At 39.3% G+C, this 19,410-nt stretch overlaps 1 protein-coding gene across 5 annotated transcripts in view; it reads right to left on the reverse strand.

Moving 5' to 3' along the window:
* AVL9 (AVL9 cell migration associated) overlaps positions 1 to 19,410 on the reverse strand; it is a 60,165-nt gene that overhangs the window by 9,683 nt on the left and 31,072 nt on the right. For 3 of the 5 annotated variants that reach the window (XR_008372885.1, XM_053553562.1, XM_053553564.1), the window contains 4 exons: positions 14,811 to 14,880; positions 13,925 to 14,460; positions 3,129 to 3,275; positions 1,101 to 1,320 (listed from right to left, as the gene is read on the reverse strand). Coding sequence is in view for 4 of the 5 variants with exons in the window: in XM_053553562.1 (XP_053409537.1) it covers positions 1,101 to 1,320; positions 3,129 to 3,275; positions 13,925 to 14,460; positions 14,811 to 14,880 (973 nt within the window). In the remaining variant the exon portion in view is untranslated. The remainder of the gene's footprint in view (positions 1 to 1,100; positions 1,321 to 3,128; positions 3,276 to 13,924; positions 14,461 to 14,810; positions 14,881 to 19,410) is intronic. The other 2 variants (XM_053553563.1, XM_053553565.1) reach the window with 2 other exon arrangements.

Consider the following 19,410-nt stretch of genomic DNA (forward strand, 5'->3'; position numbering starts at 1 on the left):
GAGTAGCTGGGACTACAGGCGCCCGCCACAACGCCCGGCTATTTTTTGGTTGCAGTTTGGCTGGGGCCGGGTTTGAACCCGCCACCCTCGGTATATGGGGCCGGCGCCTTACCGACTGAGCCACAGGCGCCGCCCTCCTTAGCCATTCTTTTAAAAATCAACATGCTTGAAGCCAGGGTTTAAAACTCCATATACACTATGTGAAGGACTAACCTGGGAGGTGGTGGTGGTGGTGTTGATTTGTAAAATCAAGTAACCACAACAATGTGACTGTATTTAATTCCTCTGTGGAGCTATACATTTAAAAATAGTTCAAAGAAGGTAAATTTTATGCTATGTGTACTTCATCACAATTAAAAACACAGTGGTTACAGATAATTGCAAAAAGGAAAAACACAAGCTCAACACACTTTTAACAACAACTCCACCAATAACTGCCCAATGTTGAAGGTGGAAAGTTCATTGCAGACTCCATTTTCACTTTTTATATGTTTTTTTCCTACGGGGAATGAGACAGGTTTAATATAGGAATGAGAACATGTTTATTTGCCCCATTTTAACCATTTACTAGGAATGATAACATTTCTTATAATAGGATATAAATTTGAATTTAAATTTGAAGGTTTATTCATTTAAAATGTCATTTTTAATGATTTCTATGTTTTATATTTCTTTTCTCCCTTTATATATCTTAAAAATATGTAAGCAGTATTTATAAATAGCTGCCAAATACTCAAATATCCTTCCATACAATGAAATACTAATCAACCATGTAAAAGTGATATTCATGTTATGTTGATGTATTCATGTTCTTTTATAAAGAAAAAGTTTCAGAAAAGATGTATAAGGAGATCCATTTTTATAAAAGAACTACCCAAAATGCTATAAAACCAAAATCTAAAACATAGGCACAGAAAAAGATCTGGAAGGACATAAAGTACTCAAGATATTAAGAAGGGTTATCATCTCTGTATGAGGGAGCAACTGGTAATTTTCGTATAAAGAATATGTATTTCTTGCGCAATTCAAAACCTCACAAATGTCACAAAATGAAAAATTACGACAAAAAATGTGGCTGTGTGCTTTCTGTGGTTCCTTACCTAACTGCAGTGTGGCAGCAAGCAGGGCATGGATGTAGACTGCAAACTGGGCTCGGATCCATTCATCACCTCCCTCCCAGCCCGTGCCATCCAGGAAGACGTCATCCCGGTTCTCAGTCACGTGCCTCACTAGGTAATCTGCGAACCTTAGGTCTGCAGTAGTTGGGTTAAGCAGCTTCCTGAGTTCTGGATCATGGATCTGGATCAGAGCTTCTTCTACCTAGAGGGTACCCAGGTATAAGTCAGAGTCTGGGCATTCACGCAGATATCCATGCCACACTTTAAAGAGTAACTACAGGAAAGTTGGAGCTGGAAATGAAAGATACGAATAATACCATTTTCAAAAGGCAAGTCTAAGAAAAACAGAGGTTTTTACTTTGAAGACTTTTTCTACTTAAAAAATACTTATTTTCTGCTTTTAAAATATATACATAAATATATAATTTTGAATTACAAAAGTAATTCATGTAGACTGCAAATGTTTTGGAAAACACAGAAATATATGAACAGTAAAAATCACCTTTATTTTACTACAAGTAATAATCAAATTTAAACAAGTAAAATTCCTTAAAATGTTTCCCTTTGAGTATGGAGGTACTTTAAAATATTGTTATGTATTACCTGATTAAAAAAAAATTACCTAACTTTTCGGTTAGTTTTAAAGTATTTAATAATGAAACAAATACCCATGAACCCACTGACCAACTTCAGAACTAGAATGTATGTAACCAATAATGTTGAAGCAATCCCTTGTATATTTTATACAAGAAAAAGTATAAATATTTTTTCTTCTTCATAATTAGAATTATAATAGTTTTGAATGCTGGATTTTTCATTATATTATAACTGTTTTCCCAAGAAGTATGACATTTTGGTACTTTCTGTCAAAACTACAAAAACCTTGGCATGGCTGACACTTCTTTTTTTCTCTTTAAAAAGAATTATTTCATGAGGGAGATGGGGGAAATGGTGTATGGCACACCTCTTGAACAAAAGGAAAAAAAAGTATTTCTTTTTTTATTTCTTTTTTTTTGAGACAGAGTCTCACTGTGTCACCCTGGGTACAGTGCTATGGCATCACAGCTCACAGCAACCTCCAACTCCTGGGCTTAGGTGATTCTCTTGCCTTAGCCTCCTGGGTAGCTGGGACAACTGTGCTGGTAGCGCCTGGCACAACGCCCGTCTATTTTTTGGTGGTGTTGTTGCAGTTTGGCTAGGGCTGTGTTCAAACTCACCATACTCACTATATGGTGCTAGCGCTCTACCCACTGAGTCACAGGCACTGCCCAAAAGAATTATTTCAATTGTAAAATTCAGCAAATGATTTAAATTTCTTATATACTGATAAGATGTCTAATATTTATTCCTAGCTTCCTTCTTCTTGATATGAGAAGCACATTAACAGGCCAAAAGACTGAAATCATTCAAACAATAAATATATTTTAACAAATTGCGGCTCAATGCCTGTAGCTCAGTAGCTAGGGCTCCAGCCACATACACTGGAGGTGGCGGGTTTGAATCCAGCCTGGGCCAGCCAAACAATGACAACAACAACCAAAAAAAAAAAAAAAAAGCCGGGCATTGTGGCAGTCACCCAACCTCAGCTACTTGGGAGGCTGAGGCAAGAGAATCACTTAAGCTCCAGAGTTTGAGGTTGCTGTGAGCTATGACAGCACAGCACTCTACCAAGGGTGACATAGTGAGACTCTGTCTCAAAAACAAACAAACAAATTGTGAGGTCATGGTAGGCCCATATTGCCCAGGTTGGAATCCTGGCTCCCCCACTTACTGACTGCTTGATATTGTACAAGTCACTAGTCTCTCTGTTCCTTAGCCTCTGCTGGTGTAAAATGTGCACAGTAATAGTATTATCTACCAGGCTGGTATGAGAATTAGACCAGTTACACTTATACCATCCTCGACACATCATGATTAGTATTATGTATTAGTATCTTCATAATTACATTTAAGAAAGTAAAAAAAAAAAAAAAAAGCGGGGGACTAGCAGAGCCAAGTACACACACTCACACATAAACGTACTTCCACAATAGCATCACTGAGGTGTTTCTGTTGTCGAAAAAGGATGTTAGTAGCTCCAGCAACAAATCCCCGGACAGTGACATCAGAGAGAAGATGATGCTGCTGCAGTGCCATGTAGGGCAAACACAGATATCCCTATGAATTACAAGAGTGATAGAAAATATTAAAAAAGGTAAAAGGACACTTTTCTCTTTAAACCTAGAGAGGTAATAGTAGGAAAAGAAACTCCTGTTCTTCCCTGCCCTGCCTCTAAGTCAGCTAATCTTCAACTCACTAAGATAACACTCCAGGGAGTCTCAGGAATTGACTGCAATTAAACCCAGTTAATGATCAGCTAATGCTCTCCACAAATAGGCATATCCTGGCAAGATGATTTAACACAAAGGTTGAAACACATGATCACTTTGCTTTCAGTGCAGTTAAAAAAGTCTCTATGGGTAGTGCCTGTGGCTCAAAGACCCATATACTGGAGGTGGCAGGTTCAAACCCAGCCCCTGGCCAAAAACTGCAAAAAAAAAAAGTCTCTATAGTAACTAATAAATTGGACTTTTTCATTTAGGAAATGAAATTATTAAGCTGATTAAAATTTTCTTAGCTGGGTGTTGTGGCAGGCGCCTGTAGTCTCAGCTACTCGGGAGGCTGAGGCAAGAGAATCGCCTAGCCCAAGAGCTGGAGGTTGCTGTGAGCTGTGACGCCACAGCACTCCACCCATGGCGACAAAGTGAGACTCTGTCTCTAAAAAATAAAAAAAAAATGAAAAAAAAAAAGGTTTTTCTTCATAGAAAGCTATTCAAATTTTAAATCATATACAGTTACACATAACCATCAAAGTACTATTATAAGAAAAGCAAAGCACCACATAGCATGTTTTATTGTTATTGTTAAAAATAATGCAAAAATATCTTAAGATATTTCCTACTAAATACTTAAAGTAAAATGGACATTTGCAGTAGTTGATTATTTTCCACTTGAGCTGTATTTGAAAATAGCATTGCTCTGAAAATTACAGCTGAATTGCCAAATTGCAGCAAGTATTTCAATATACAAAAAAACTAGCATATATCCTGAGAGTAAATGTGTCAACCCTAGAATGATTCACTGGAGGAGGATATGGAAGGGTTCTAAATCAGAATAGGTTTTCAACAAGTGGGCATGTTGTGCATAAAGCCAGAAGGGCAGATTTGCTGAGCCCCCAAACTTATATTCTGTCTCAATTTCCATAAAAGTTTCATAAATCTTATCATTTTTTAAAACACTGAATTATAGTTATCTGGATGATGTCTTGCTTACAACATGAGACAAATCTGAGGGCAGGAGATATCCCTCTTATAACTTCACAGTCCTCACTGCAACAAGGAATGTGCTTTAGATGTGCCCTAATTAAAAGATAGCTGTTAAATATTTAGCAAAAGAGGGTAGATTTCCAAAAGTTAGAATGTATATCTGATAATTTGGTTTTATTCTTATTCTTGAGGGTGGCGCTTGTGGCTCAGTGGGAAGGGTGCCAGCCACATATACCGGAGGGGTTCAAACCCGGCCACAGCCAAAAACTGCAACAACAACAAAAAATAAAAGACTAGCTTTTATTCTTGACAATGTCTTTCCCTGATCACAATCAAACCTTAATTAACAGATCTATCAAAAATAAATCCGTGCGGGCGGCGCCTGTGGCTCAGTCGGTAAGGCACCGGCCCCATATACCAAGGGTGGCGGGTTCAAACCCGGCCTCGGCTGAACTGCAACCAAAAAATAGCTGGGCGTTGTGGCGGGCGCCTGTAGTCCCAGCTACTGGGGAGGCTGAGGCAAGAGAATCGCTTAAGCCCAGGAGTTGGAGGTTGCTGTGAGCTGTGTGAGGCCACGGCACTCTACCGAGGGCCATAAAGTGAGACTCTGTCTCTACAAAAAAAAATAAATAAATAAATCCGTGCATTAGAGATGGTCAGTATAGTGCTTCTCAGCTCAGGCCCCTTGTCACTAAAGGGTAAAAGGATCCCTGCCCATTATTAAGAAGCTTTTTTTTGGAGACAGTCTCATTTTGTTACCCTTGGTAGAGTGGCACGATGTCATAGCTCAATAGCTCACAGTAACCGCAAACTCTTGGGCTCAAGTAATCCTCTTGCCTAAGCCTCCTGAGTAGCTAGGAGTACAGGCACCTGCCCAACACCTGGCTATTTTTAGAGATGTGGTTTCCCTCTTGGTCAGGTTGGTCTCAAACTCCTGAGCTCAAGCAATCCACTTATCTCGGCCTCCCAGAGTGCTAGGATTACAGGCAGAGCCATTGCACCCAGCTAGTCAGAATCTTTAAAAACAACTGGTTCAGGGTTCACTAGTTCATGCCTGACTTTAGTGTGCTGTGGATTTAAAAGCAAGATACCCTTCCCCACAACTGCCTATTTCCAAACATACACGTTAGCAACATGGACTGCTCTTTCACACTTGATGCATCCCCAATGGAACATCCACTCCCCTGACAAGCATTGAGACAAATCTTTGATGAAAGAACTCTTGACATTATTACAAAAGATATTGCAAAAGAGTAATAAGAACTTAATTTAATCGCTCACGGTATTACATTGCATAATTGATTGTTAGAGAAGTTTATTATCAACCATGAGATTCTGGGCTAAATCTAAACAGCAACAAAATTAAGAATGATGTTTTAAAAAAATAAGTAGTTCAAAGCTTTTAAAAAATATTTTTGGCTGGGCTGGGTGGGGTAGCTCAGGTTGGGAGGTCAAGGCGGGTAGATTGCTTGAGCTCATGAGTTGAACACCAGCCTGAGCAAAAAGCAAGACCTTGTCTCTACTAAAAATAGAAAAACTGAGGCAAGAGGATTGCTCCAGCCCAAGAGTTGGAGGTTGCTGTTGCCCAGGGCGACAGCTTGAGACTTTGTTTCAAATATATACATTGAAACATATATATATATATATATGGCTCAGCACCTGTAGCTCAAGCAGCTAAGGTGCCAGCCACATACACCAGAGCTGGCGGGTTCAAATCCAGCCCAGGCCTGCCAAACAACAATGACAACTACAACCAAAAAATAGCCGGGCGTTGTGGTGGGCGCCTGTAGCCCCAGCTACTTGGGAGGTTGAAGCATGAGAATTGCTTAAGCCCAGGAGTTGAAGGTTGCTGTGAGCTGTGAGATCACGACACTACCCAGGGCAACAGCTTGAGGTTCTGTCTCAAAAAAAAAAAAAAAAAAAAAAAAAAAAATATATATATATATACACACACACATCTATATATATGTATATATATTTTTGGCTTGGTATGGTGGCTTATTACTTATAATCCTAGCATTTAGGGAGGCTGAAGAAGGATGATTTTTTGAGGTCAGGAGTTTAAGATCAGCCTGGGTAAAATAGCAAGACTTCATGGCTACAAAAATTAAAGAATTAGCATTATTGTGATATGCGCCACGGCACTCTACTGAGGGTGATAAAGTGAGACTGTCTCTAAAAAAAAAATGATATAGTCAGTAAATGTTATGTCATGTGTGTCTTACCACAATTAAAAAGCAAAAACCACACTTGGTGTATCTGGTAGAACTATTAGCTGATCTGCTTTCAGAGCTGTGAAAGCATAGTGTGCCTTCTCTTGTGAAACTTGGGAGCAGCAGCTCTAGATATGATCAGGGTTAAGTGTCATTCTTCCATCTCTTCTCTGTCAGAATGTTCATGAATCAGAATCCTCCATATTGTAGAGATGTCGATTCTCTCCAAAACTCACCTATGGTTCAAATGTAATACCCCCACCCTCCTTTTTTTTGAGACAGAGTCTCAAGCTGTTGCCCTGGGTAGAGTGCCGCAGCATCACAGCTCACTGCAACCTCCAACTCCTGGGCTTAAGCCAGGGGTCCTCAGGCCCACTTGCGGCGGTGTGATTGTATTTGTTCCCATTTTGTTTTTTTACTTCAAAATAAGATATGTGCAGTGTGCATAGGAATTTGTCCATAGTTTGTTTTTTTTTAAACCATAGTCCGGCCCTCCAAAGGTCTGAGGGAACTGGCCCCCCGTTTAAAAAGTTTGAGGACCCCTGGTCTCCTGCCTCGGCCTCCCAAGTAGCTAGCAACACCACAATGCCTGGCTATTTGCATTTTTCAAGTTGAAGTTGAACACCTTTTTATATACTTGCCGGCCACTGGATTTCCTTTTGCATAGCTTGGTTCAAAGCTCCTTTATCATCAGTGATTTGTAGAGTATTTGCACAGAAATAACTTTTCTGTTTATCAGGTTTCTTTTAGTTTGCCACTTCTTTATAACATTTTATGATGAATAGTTTGCAAAATAAATATACATTTACCCATGAGCTCAGGAGTTGGAGACCAGCTGGAGCAAGAGTGAGACCCTTTCTCTACTAAAAAATTAAAAAAGTAGCCAGGCATGGCGCCTGTAGTCCCAGCTACTCAGGAGGCTGAGACAGTTTCTCATTTTCCCTATGTATGGCGTCCTTAGGGGTGACTTTTAGGACACTGTATATTTTCACATCAGTTTTAAAGTCAGCTTATCAAATTCTCACACACTCATGCGGATTAAGATTTTGAAAGGAATTACGCTAAGGCGCCAGCCACATACACCTGAGCTGGCAGGTTCGAATCCAGCCCGGGCTCACCAAACAACGATGGCTGCAACCAAAAATAGTCGGGCATTGTGGTAGGCACCTGTAGTCCTAGCTACTTGGGAGGCTGAGGCAAGAGAATCGCTTAAGCCCAAGAGTATGAGGTTGCTGTGAGCTGTGACATCTGAAGGCGACATACTGAGACTCTGTCTCAGGAAGAAAAATGCAAACTAAGAGCCACAGGTATCATCAGATTGACTAAAAATTAGTAAGTCTGACAACGTAGAGTGGAATATGGAACAACACGAACTCTCATATATTAGTTGTGGTAATGGAAACTGTTTGAAACACTCTAGAAAATAGTTTGGAATTGTCCAGTACAGCTGAAGTTACCCATTTCTTATGACCGAGTATTCTTTCCTGTATGTATTGAATTCTAGAAAACCTCCTGTATGTATATAAGATTCCTGAATAAATATTTCATAGCACCATTATTTGTAAGTAGCCAAAGACTGGAAAACAATGAAGATGTCTACTCATGGCAAAACTGATGCAGTGCAGTATAATCTTATAATGGCTACCGAGGAAGAATAATATACAACTTTATCCAAAACATGGATGAAACTAAAAACAATGCGGAGAGAGAAAAATATGGATCCATGTAAGTAAAATTCTTAACTATGCATCCCTGATTTTTTTAGATAGTCAATCAGGTTATTTGCAGGTCCCCTAAATTTGAAAATGACAATCTGCACACAAGTGAACCAAATATAAACTTAGACACAATACTTAAATGAGTGGTTTCCAAATACATATACTCTTAAATCTTTCACAAATTTATGATCTCATTTTAAAAGTTATGGACAAACTGAAACTTATGAGAATTCTAAATTAAGTGATCTTTTGGTAGAGGTAATTGTGTATATTTTTAAATTACATGCAACTTATAAAAAATCCAGTAAGTGGTTGCTGATCTTTTCAAAAAGTTTAAAAACTCAGCAGAACTTAAAAAGAGAAAAAATTTTTTTGAGACAGAGTCTTACTATGTCACCCTTTGTAGAGTGCCGTAGCATCACAGCTCATAGCAACCTCCAACTGTTGGGCTTAAGTAATTCTCTTGCCTCAGCCTCCCAAATAGCAGGGACTACAGGCACCCGCCACAACAGATGGCTATTTTTTGGTTGCAGTTGTCATTGTTGTTTAGCAGGCGCAGGTCAGGCTGGGCTCGAACTTGCCGGCTTAGGTGTATGTGGCCAGTACCTACTCAGTGAGCTACAGGTGCCAAACCTAAAAAGAAAAACTTTAAAATGATTTTACCTAAAATCATCTTCATTATCCCTCAAACACAAAAAGTCACATTTACTCAATTACAGATTTATTTAAAAAAACTAAAAAATATATAATTCAATTTTTTTTTTTACTTTTAATAAACAAAAAGTAATTGTATGGAGATAACTTGTAATCAGAGTTCCATTTACGGTAACTCATTGGTAATTAAATTTACCAAATAATGACTATTCTCTGATGTCCAGACAAGACAGGGAAATGGCTTCAGTCCTTTCAGGGCAGTCCTAAATCAGCTGCTTCTGCTCCTCTGTGCAGCAGATTCCAAAATACTTTCAGTGGAGAGGGAAAAATGCACCCTTAGGATTGTCTTTTCACATCTGAAAATAGCTATGCTACCTTCTCTTTCTTTTTTCCCACTTCCTTTATTCTTCTCTTCAATGTTTCTCTGGTTATAAAGGGGTATAACTGCACAGCATAAACACTACATTCATTTCTAATTTTCGTATTCTTTTGGTTTTCCTGTTCTCTTCCTATCACCCCATGGGCAGCCTACCCCACAGTTGCCTCCAGCTTCCACCCATTTCTCCTCAGCACCCATTTCTTTTTTTTTTTTTTTTTTTGTGGTTTTTGGCCGGGGCTGGGTTTGAACCCACCACCTCCAGCATATGGGACCGGCGCCCTACTCCTTGAGCCACAGGCGCTGCCCCTCAGCACCCATTTCTTCTCCACACTTCCTGAATCAGCAGTCAGGAAAGGTGCAAGCATATTTTAGAACCTAGCATCACAGCATTTATACAGTATACCTTGTCATGAGACTGACATGAAAGGCATCAACCTCAGGTAAGTTCAAGTACCAGAATGAAGCCTGGAGAACTGGGGTGTCTTCCAGAAATAATTATTTTATAATGTAGAAACTTGTTTCCATTTATTCATATGATAACTATTATACTTCAGCAGCACGCTACAGGTACCCTGGCTTCTCTCTGGCTACGTTTGAAATTGCTCCTTAATATGCCTTGCTAACCTAATTCCTTCCGTACTCACATTTTAAGAACTTCCAGAGAAAAAAAGTCTAAAGATGAACTTAGTTTTAAGAATGCTTAAAAAAAAAAAAGAATATTTCATATTCCAAAGATACTAACATGAAAGAATCAGCACTTACATTTAAAACTGTGATTAAGCAAATTAGATTTTAATCAATCTAATCAATTAGAACATAAAACCAAAAAGAAAAATGTTTTGTTTACCATAACCATAATAATGGTGGTAAGCCTATCATATATTCAATACTGATACTAAATAAGTAACACAAATCTTACATTCTGCTAAAGGTGGTTATTGATAGAACACAGAATATATCTTTACATTGCTTTACTTCAACAACCTGACAAACAAAAACAAAATCCCACAGAGTGTGGTGGCACACCTGCAGTCCCAGCTGCTCAGGAGGCTGAGGCAGGAGGATATTTAAGACTAGGGGTTCTGGGCTGTAGTGCACTACATGGATAGTGTGTCTACACCAGAGATTTGCACCCACCTAACAAAATTCATTTCATTTCAATAGACCAGTGATTTTCACCTGGTGTGGTTAGGTGCCATGAGAGTATCTTAGATATGCCACAACATTTTAAAGAGTATTAATTATTGGCTCGGTGCCAGTAGCACAGTGGTTACAGTGCCGGCCACATTCACTGATGCTGGCAGGTTCGAACCTGGCTGGGCTTGCTAAACAACAAAGACAACTGCAACAGAAAATGGCCAGGCACTGTGGTGGGCACCTGTAGTCCCAGCTACTTGGGAGGCTGAGGCAAGAGAATCACTTAAGCCCAAGAGTTTGAGATTGCTGTAAGCTGTGACACCAAGCACCCTACAGAGGGCAACAAAGTGAGATTGTCTCCAAAAAAAAAAAAAAAAAAAATCATTATTTTTCAAAGAAGTTCAAGGCACAGTAAGTATATTCTTTATTAACTTTTTGTGATCAACATAATTTAAGTGTGCCCCAGAAGTTAACTATAGGTTCAAGTGTGCCTTAAAATAAAAAAGCTGAAAAACATTGTCTACTCTAAGTTAACCATCAATATGGTGACCTCCCACAGTCGGGGACCATTAGGTTGTTTAAGTAGGGGTAAACTGGCTCAGCTTGAAAATAGAGCAGGTCAAAACTTTTCTGCTGCTCAGTAGGGGGATCAAGCCTGTGAGTAACCATTATACCCCAGAATCAGCAACAGGGTGAGATCCCACCTCAAAAACAAAAAACCATCCACATCCCTCCCCAGTTAATTTCCCTTGGTATCTCCACAATGAACAAAATTAGAGGGTAGGTATGAAACAGCAAAGGGCAGCAAAAGGTACAGGAAGTCATGACACTTAGTTCAGAAAGCCCACAATTTGTGACTACTTATCATACCCAGTAGTTTGAAAAACTGGACTTTTCTCCTTAGGTTCTTAAATCCCAGTTTTGAGAAACTGTATAGGCTTGGTGCCTGTAGCTCAGCAGCTAGGGTGCCAGTCACATACACCAGAGCTGGCAGGTTCAAACACAACACAGGTCTGCCAACAACGACAACTACAACCAAAAAATAGCTGAGCACTGTGGCAGGTGCCTGTAGTCCCAGCTACTTGGGAGGCTGAGGCAAGAGAATCACTTAAGCCCAGGAGTTTGGGTGGCGCCTGTGGCTCAAGGAGTAGGGTGCTGGTCCCATATGCTAGAGGTGGCAGGTTCAAACCTAGCCCCGGCCAAAAACCAAAAAAAAAAAAGAAATCCAAGAGTTTGAGGTTGTTGTGAGCTGTGACGCCACACTTGAACCTATAGTGCACCCACTATACCGAGGGAGGTATAGTGAAACTCTCTCAAAAAAAAAGAAAAAGAACAAAAACTGTATCGTTTACTCATGAAACCAGTTAAGATAATTTCAGTGTCCCCAGCAGGCCACAGGGTGAATAGATATAGAATTCTCCATTAACTATTCACCAAAAATTACTCTGGTCAAGTGCTTTTTTGCATAGCTGGATAAACCCAGAAAGAATTTATCACAGACTACAGTGGAGGAAGAAATATAATGTTCAAGCCAACACTACCTATCTTTCTTTTCCATACAAGTTTTGCTTCATGGATAATGGATGGTATTTAGGGAAAAATGTAATACTTTGTTCCAGTTATAGGAAAGGCATTATCTATCATGGTAGAATGAAGATCACAGACGGTAAGAATTTAGAACCTAATGCAGTGCCTGGCACACAGGAAGGCAATAAATATAGTCAATCTTCCATATCTGTGGGTCCTGTATCCTGGATTGAACCAACCTCAGATTGCAAATATTCAAGAAATGGGGCGGCGCCTGTGGCTCAGTGAGTAGGGCGCCGGCCCCATACGCCGACGGTGGCGGGTTCGGACCCAGCCCCGGCCAAACTGCAACAGAAAAATAGCCCGGGCGTTGTGGCGCGCCTGTAGTCCCAGCTGCTCGGGAGGCTGAGGCAAGAGAATCGCATAAGCCCAAGAGTTAGAGGTTGCTGTGAGCCGTGTGATGCCACGGCACTCTACCCGAGGGCAGTACGTGACACTCTGTCTCTACAAAAAAAAAAAAAAAAAAAAAAAAAAAATTCAGGAAAAAAATAACAATGTAACAATAAAAATAATATAAATAAAAAACCGCCAACTCTTTATTGGGTCTGTTTTTAAATAATTACGTTTTCACATTTGTATTAGGTATTATGAAGCAATGCAGAGATTTATTGTATACAAGAGGATTATATGCAAATATCATACCATTTTATTTTATTTAAAATTTTTTGAATATGTAGTATTATAGGGATACAAATGTTTTGTTTTGATACTATGCCATTTTATATAAGAGACTTTAGCATCTGTGGATTTTGGTACAGGGAAGGGCAGGTTCTTCAAGCCAATTCCCTGAAGATACCAAGGGACAACTACATTTGTAGAATGAGGAATAAAATGGAATTTCTTTTGGTCTGCTCCACTTTGAAAAATAATTTACTAATAGCAATAAAACAACTTTTCCTGAATAGGATAAAAACAAAACCAAATATATCCAAATAATATAACTTTTATACTATGTATCATCATCAGTTTAACTTTAGTCCACTGCACCATCTTAATGTGTCACTGACATTATGAAATGACACCCTGGCTGGGTGTGGTGATTCACACCTGTAATCCCAGCACTTTGAAAGACTGAAACAGGAGGTCAGCTTGAGGTCAGGAGTTCAAGACCAGTCTGAACAATACAAGGAGACCTCCATCTCTACAAAAATACAAGAATGGAAAAGAACACCACAGGTACTCACTATTAAATTGGAACTAATCAATTAACACCCATGTGCACATCTGGTAGTAAAACTTAACAGAAAACAAGCAGATGGGAGGGTATTTAGGGAAAAACACACCTAATGGGTACAGTGCACACTCTCTGGGTGATGGGCACACTTACAACTGACTTAAACTGTATATAAGCAATTCACCACAACTTTTGCACCACCACAATATTCTCAAAAATTTTTAAAAACTAGCTGGGCATAGTGGTGTTGTGGGCCTGTAGGCCTAGCTACTCAGAGACTGAGGCAGGAGGATGGCTTGAGCCCACAAAACTCTAAGCACTTTTTTCTTTTAATTATAGCTTTTAGAATTATAGTATTTTAACATTTAACATTTAACATAGTATCAAATGCGACCAAGACTTTCTGGACTTCCTCAATTCATCTTTCTTTCAGAGAGAAACCTAAATATTTAAAAACAGACCCAAAACAGTGACTGCTGATTTCCTATCTACTCTCAAATCAGAATTCCCTGAATTACTTCTCTACAGAACATTGTATGTATTTTGTCGTTTTCAAGGAAAAACTTCTGACTTAAAAATGTATTGAATAATGAATGTTAAACTCTAAAAGGATTTTTGATGAAAGACTTAATATTTTACCTTTGTGAAGATGGCCAGGGGCATGCCGTACTGGTCCTCTTCCAAACCCGAAATAAGCCCTGGTATCAGGACCACCTGTCCTGTGTTAGCTTGAGGTTGTACAGTAATTGGAGGACTCTCTGAGGGAACAGAGTCCTTTGGAAATAAGTTTGTCTGGTCTGACCCTAGCTGTTCCTGTTCTTTCAAGTTAGGGTCCTCTAAGACACTAGGATCCAAGGTCTCCCAGTCGCTTTCTGAAGATTCTGGAGATGGGCGAGATGGAGGTTTCAAATATTGATTGCTGTTGTTGGGTTCCTGCCCTTTGCTGCTGTTATCTACTTGGAACAAAGGCTCTTTGGTCTTGATGGTAGAATCTCCTCCATGGTTTCCTGACAGAATTTTCTTGACAGTTCCCAAGTTGGTATTTGAAGTGTCAGAAGCAGATGCAGAAACAAACTCATATGCAGGTGGATTATTTTCCTGAAGCCCACCATCTTCAGACATACTCTTTCGGGGCCTGTACTGAGAACAGTCACCGAGGCCATGTTCAATCATGCCTAAAATATATAATATTGGAGAATGGCTTGGTTTTTAATAATATGAAAAAATTAACAGCTGTAGATGGTTTTATGTAGTGCAACTCATACAAATTTTAATAAAATATAATTACACACATTATTATTTAAAAAAAGGAAAAAGAATATAAAGAAAACACACACAAAAGGGAGAAACTTATTGCCAAAATGAATATTTCACATTAAAAAAGATATGCTATTGCCTCTGAGCTGGTGCCTTAAAATAGAAATGTTAACCCTGATGAGTTGATCCTTGAAAGTTTTTATTATTGAAAGTTTAAATTCCAGTACAAATTAAACAAAGGAAAGAGTAGATGCTGCTATCCTCTTACCTGGAAAAAGGGATAACACAGTCATCAGTGCACCCACCAATTTATTCACCGGAGAGATATAAAAAAGAACCTGAAATGGATTCAATCAAAATTAAATTAGAAAATCCAAAAGACCATGATAGATTAAAAAAAAAAGAGGGGAGAGGAGAGGGAAAAAGTCTTCACAAAAGATAATAAATGTAGAAGTAATGACAGAAAACCACCATTTAGCATCTACCATGATTCAGGGTAAAAATTACCAATGGATGTTGAAACTACACTGCAAGTTTGTTGGCCAACAGGATGCTCACATGTCTCAAATTTATCATCCCACAGATTACCTACTGAAGTGGCAACCACACCTTAACCAAACCATCAAACTTGGCATCACCAATAATAGTACTACTAATAATTATGGGCTTCCTGACCCCCAACTGTGCAGCTTCTTGCAAAAATAGTTCAGTCTGCCAAGAAAGAAGAAGATGAGGCCCCATCTCTACATGAGGCCGTCTACAGAGAGGCCCCATCTCTACTAAAAGTAGCCAGGTGTGGTGATGTGCCCTTGTAGTCCTAGCTACTCAGGAGGTGGAGGTAGAAAGACTGCATGAACACAGGAGTGCAAGGCTGCAGTTAGGTCTGATGAAGCCACTGCACTCTCACTGGGGAAACAGCAAGGCCTTGTCTCAAAAAGAAAAAAAATAATCTGAAACTAGCCACAAGACAAAGAAGGTAAATCTCATTTTAAAACACTAGTCTGGGGCGGCGCCGGTGGCTCAGTGAGTAGGACGCTGGCCCCATATACCAAGGGTGTCTGGTTCAAACCAGTCTGGCCAAACTGCAACAAAAAATAGCTGGGCATTGTGGTGGGCACCTATAGTCCCAGCTACTTGGGAGGCTAAGGCAAGAGAATCACCTAAGCCCAATAGCTGGAGGTTGCTGTGATGCCATGGCACTCTACCAAGGGTGACAAAGTGAGACTCTGTCTCTACAAAAAAAAATAAAATAAAACAAAACACTAGTTTGGATTGTCTTCAAAGTAACAATGTCATGAAATACAAAAACAAACAAACAAAAAAAGAATGAGAGGTTGTGGACCTATTTGAGGTTAAAGGCTGGCAGTGCAGTACATGATCCTTGACTAGATCCCAGACTGAAAACAATCAGCCAAAAGGGACATTATTATGAAATTTAGGGAAATTTTAAAATAGACTGTATGTATATTAAATATCATTTATTGTCTCAATGTTAATTTCTTTTTTTGGAGACTGAGTCTCACTCTACAATCCTGGGTAGAGTGCAGTGGCATCATCATAGCTCACTACAGTCTCAAACTCCAGGTTCAAGCGATCCTCCTGCCTGAGCCTCCTCTGTAACTGGGACTATAGGTGCTTACCACCCTCCCCAGCTAATTTTTCTATGTGTGGGGTCTTGCTCTTGCTTAGGCTGATCAATTCCTGACCTCAAACAATCCTTCCACCTTAGCCTCCCAAAACAGTAGGATTACAGTGGGGAGCCACCTCACATGGCTTCAATGTTAAATTTCTTGAATGTGAAAATGGTATTTTAGTTATGTAGGAACATACCCTTCTTCTTAAGAGATATATCCTGAAGTACTTAGGGATGTAGTACCATGAATCTACCAATTATTTTCAAGTATTATGATTCAGGAGGGAAAAATGAAAATATATAAAGCACTATACTACAAAAATGGCAAAATGTTAACAACTGGTGAATACAGATCAAGGGTGTAAAAGTGTTCACTGTATTATTACACCAACTTTTTTTTTTTTTTTTACAATGAAAGAGTTTTAATCTATTTCTATTAGAGAAGCAGAGATCGAAACAAAAATTATAATGTATGTTAGTTTCAGATAAACACATATACAGTGTATTACACCAACTTTTAAGTAGGTTTTACATTTTTTTCAGAACTATTGAGAAAAAATTAAATTAGTAAGAGGATTCAGTTAGATACTGTACTAACACTGACACTGGTTAATATTAAATTAGTTTAAAACAAGTAAAGGTTTGCCTAGATGAGTTATTGTTTATTTTTTTGAGAACTATGTTGCCCTGGGTAGAGTGCTGTGGCATCACAGCTCACAGCAACCTCAAACTCTTTTGGCTTAAGCGATTCTCTTGCCTCATACTTCTGAGTACCTGGGACTACAGGCACCTGCCACAATGCCCAGCTATTTTTTGGTTGGAGTCGTCATTGTTGTTTAGCAGGCCTGGGCTGGTGTGAGTGGCTGGTGCCCTACTCACTGAGCTACGGGTGCCGACCCATTGTTTTATTTTTTTTAATGCTTTTTTAGGCCAGGTGTAATCCTAGCACTCTGTGAGGCTATGGTGGGTGGATTGCTTGAGCTCAGGAGTTTGAAACTAGCCTGGGCAAAACAAGATCCTGTCTCCACTAAAAATAGAAAAACTGAGCCAAGAGGATCGCTTGAGTCCAAGAGTTTGAGGTTGCTCTGAGCTATAATGCCACAGCACTCTACTGAAGGTGACAAAGTGAGACTCAAACAAACAAACAAAAAAACCCCAAAACAAAAAACTTTTTTGAGACAGGGTCTTACTATGTTGCCCCGGTTGGACTCAAACTCTTAGGCTCAAGTAACCCTCCCACCTCAGCCTCCTGAGTATCTGAGACTATATGCACAAGCCATTGTGACTGGCAAAATGAGTTTTTTTTTTTCTTTTTTGAGACAGAAATTTCACTTTATCACCCTTAGTAGAGTGCGGTACTGTCACAGCTCACAGCAACCTCCAACTCCTGGGCTTAGGCGATTCTCTTGCCTCAGCCTTCCAAGCAGCTGGGCCTACAGGCACCTGCTACAACACTTGGCTATTTTTTGTTGCAGTTTGGCTGGGCCAGGTTAGAACCTGCCACCCTCGGTATATGGAGCCAGTGCTCTACCCACTGAGCCATAGGTGCTGCCCGAGTTTTTTTTTTTTAAACAATTAAATGATAGGTCATATTTTAGGAGAAATCACACAGGACTTTATTTATAGCTTCTTCTATGATTTTTCTCTTCTTTCTTTTTTAAACATTCAGCCTACTATAACATCTCTGTAATTTAAAACAAATATAGCCCCTGCCAAATTCAGAACAGTCCAGGATTACTCTTGATAGAATTACTGAGACAAAAATTTTAAAGCAATCTTATAATAATAAAGTCTTTCTATAAGAAAATGTGACATACTCCTTTGCTCTACAGGTATGCTAAATGTCTGCATACCTACTGAAGAACAGTACCAATAACACATTCAATAATGCCTCATGTTATAAATGTGGCACAACTAATGTGATAGTATTCATCTGTAAGAAGTGAATTCTGACACTTGCTACAACATACATGAACCTTCAGGACATTACACTAAAAAGAAATACTGCATGTAGCCGGGTGTTGTGGTGGGCGCCTGTAGTCCCAGCTACTTGGGAGGCTGAGGCAAGAGAATCGCTTAAAGCCCAGGAGTTGGAGGTTGCTGTGAGCTGTGTGAGGCCACGGCACTCTACAGAGGGCCATAAAGTGAGACTCTGTCTCTACAAAAAAAAAAAAAAAAAAAGAAATACTGCATGATTCCCCTTAAATGAGCACCTACAGTAGAATTCAGAGAAAGGAGGTGTGGGGAGGGGAGAATGTCGTCATTGTTTAATAGGGACAGAGTTTCAGTTTTGCATGATGAAAGTGTTTTGTGGTTGGATGGTGATGATGGTTGTATAACAATGTGAATGCCCTTAATCTCAATGAACTGTACAACTTAAAACGGTTAAGATGGTAAATTTTGGGTTAAACATTTCTTTTTTTTTGTAGAGAGAGTCTCACTTTACTGCCCTCGGTAGAGTGCCATGACGTCACATGGCTCACAGCAACCTCCAAGCTTTTGGGCTTATGCGATTCTCTTGCCTCAGCCTCCCGAGCAGCTGGGACTACAGGCGCCTGCCACAACGTCCGGCTATTTTTTTTTTTTTTTTTTTGAGACATAGTTTTACTATGTCACTCTCGGTAGAGTGCCATATCGGCATAGCTCACAGCAACCTCAAACTCTTGGGCTTAAGCAATTCTCTTGCCTCAGCCTCCCAAGTAGCTGGGACTACAGGCACCTGCCACAACACCCAGCTATTTTTTTTGTTGTTGCAGTTGTCATTATTGACATATTGACCTTTTAGACACCTTTAGCCTTTGTGTATGTGGTTGGCGCCCCACCCACTGAGCTACGGGCACCATCTGTGTTAAACATTTTTGAAACATCACACTGATGGTGTATGCTAGATTCATTAATTTTTAAAAGAAGTTTACTTTTCTGTTTGAAGAAGGTATACATATTTCTTGTAGAACAGTCGGATACAAAGAAGTATATCCTTTTAAAATATACACATCCTTTATTCTCACCAAACTATGTTGGTATCTTTTCTTCTGGTCCCTTTTTCAATGAATATAAATTTATTTATAAAATTAGGATCATGGACCAATAAGCAGTAGGACAAACCTTTTAGACTTAATATACCATGAAAAATCTTTACAATAAAGCATCTATCTCTTTATATTGTTTAGTATTACATACAACGTACAAAGATAAACCATTACTTGTAACCCATTATTAAAAATAATTTTGTATG

Source organism: Nycticebus coucang, chromosome 11 (genome assembly GCF_027406575.1).
Source record: "Nycticebus coucang isolate mNycCou1 chromosome 11, mNycCou1.pri, whole genome shotgun sequence".
NCBI lineage: Eukaryota > Metazoa > Chordata > Mammalia > Primates > Lorisidae > Nycticebus > Nycticebus coucang.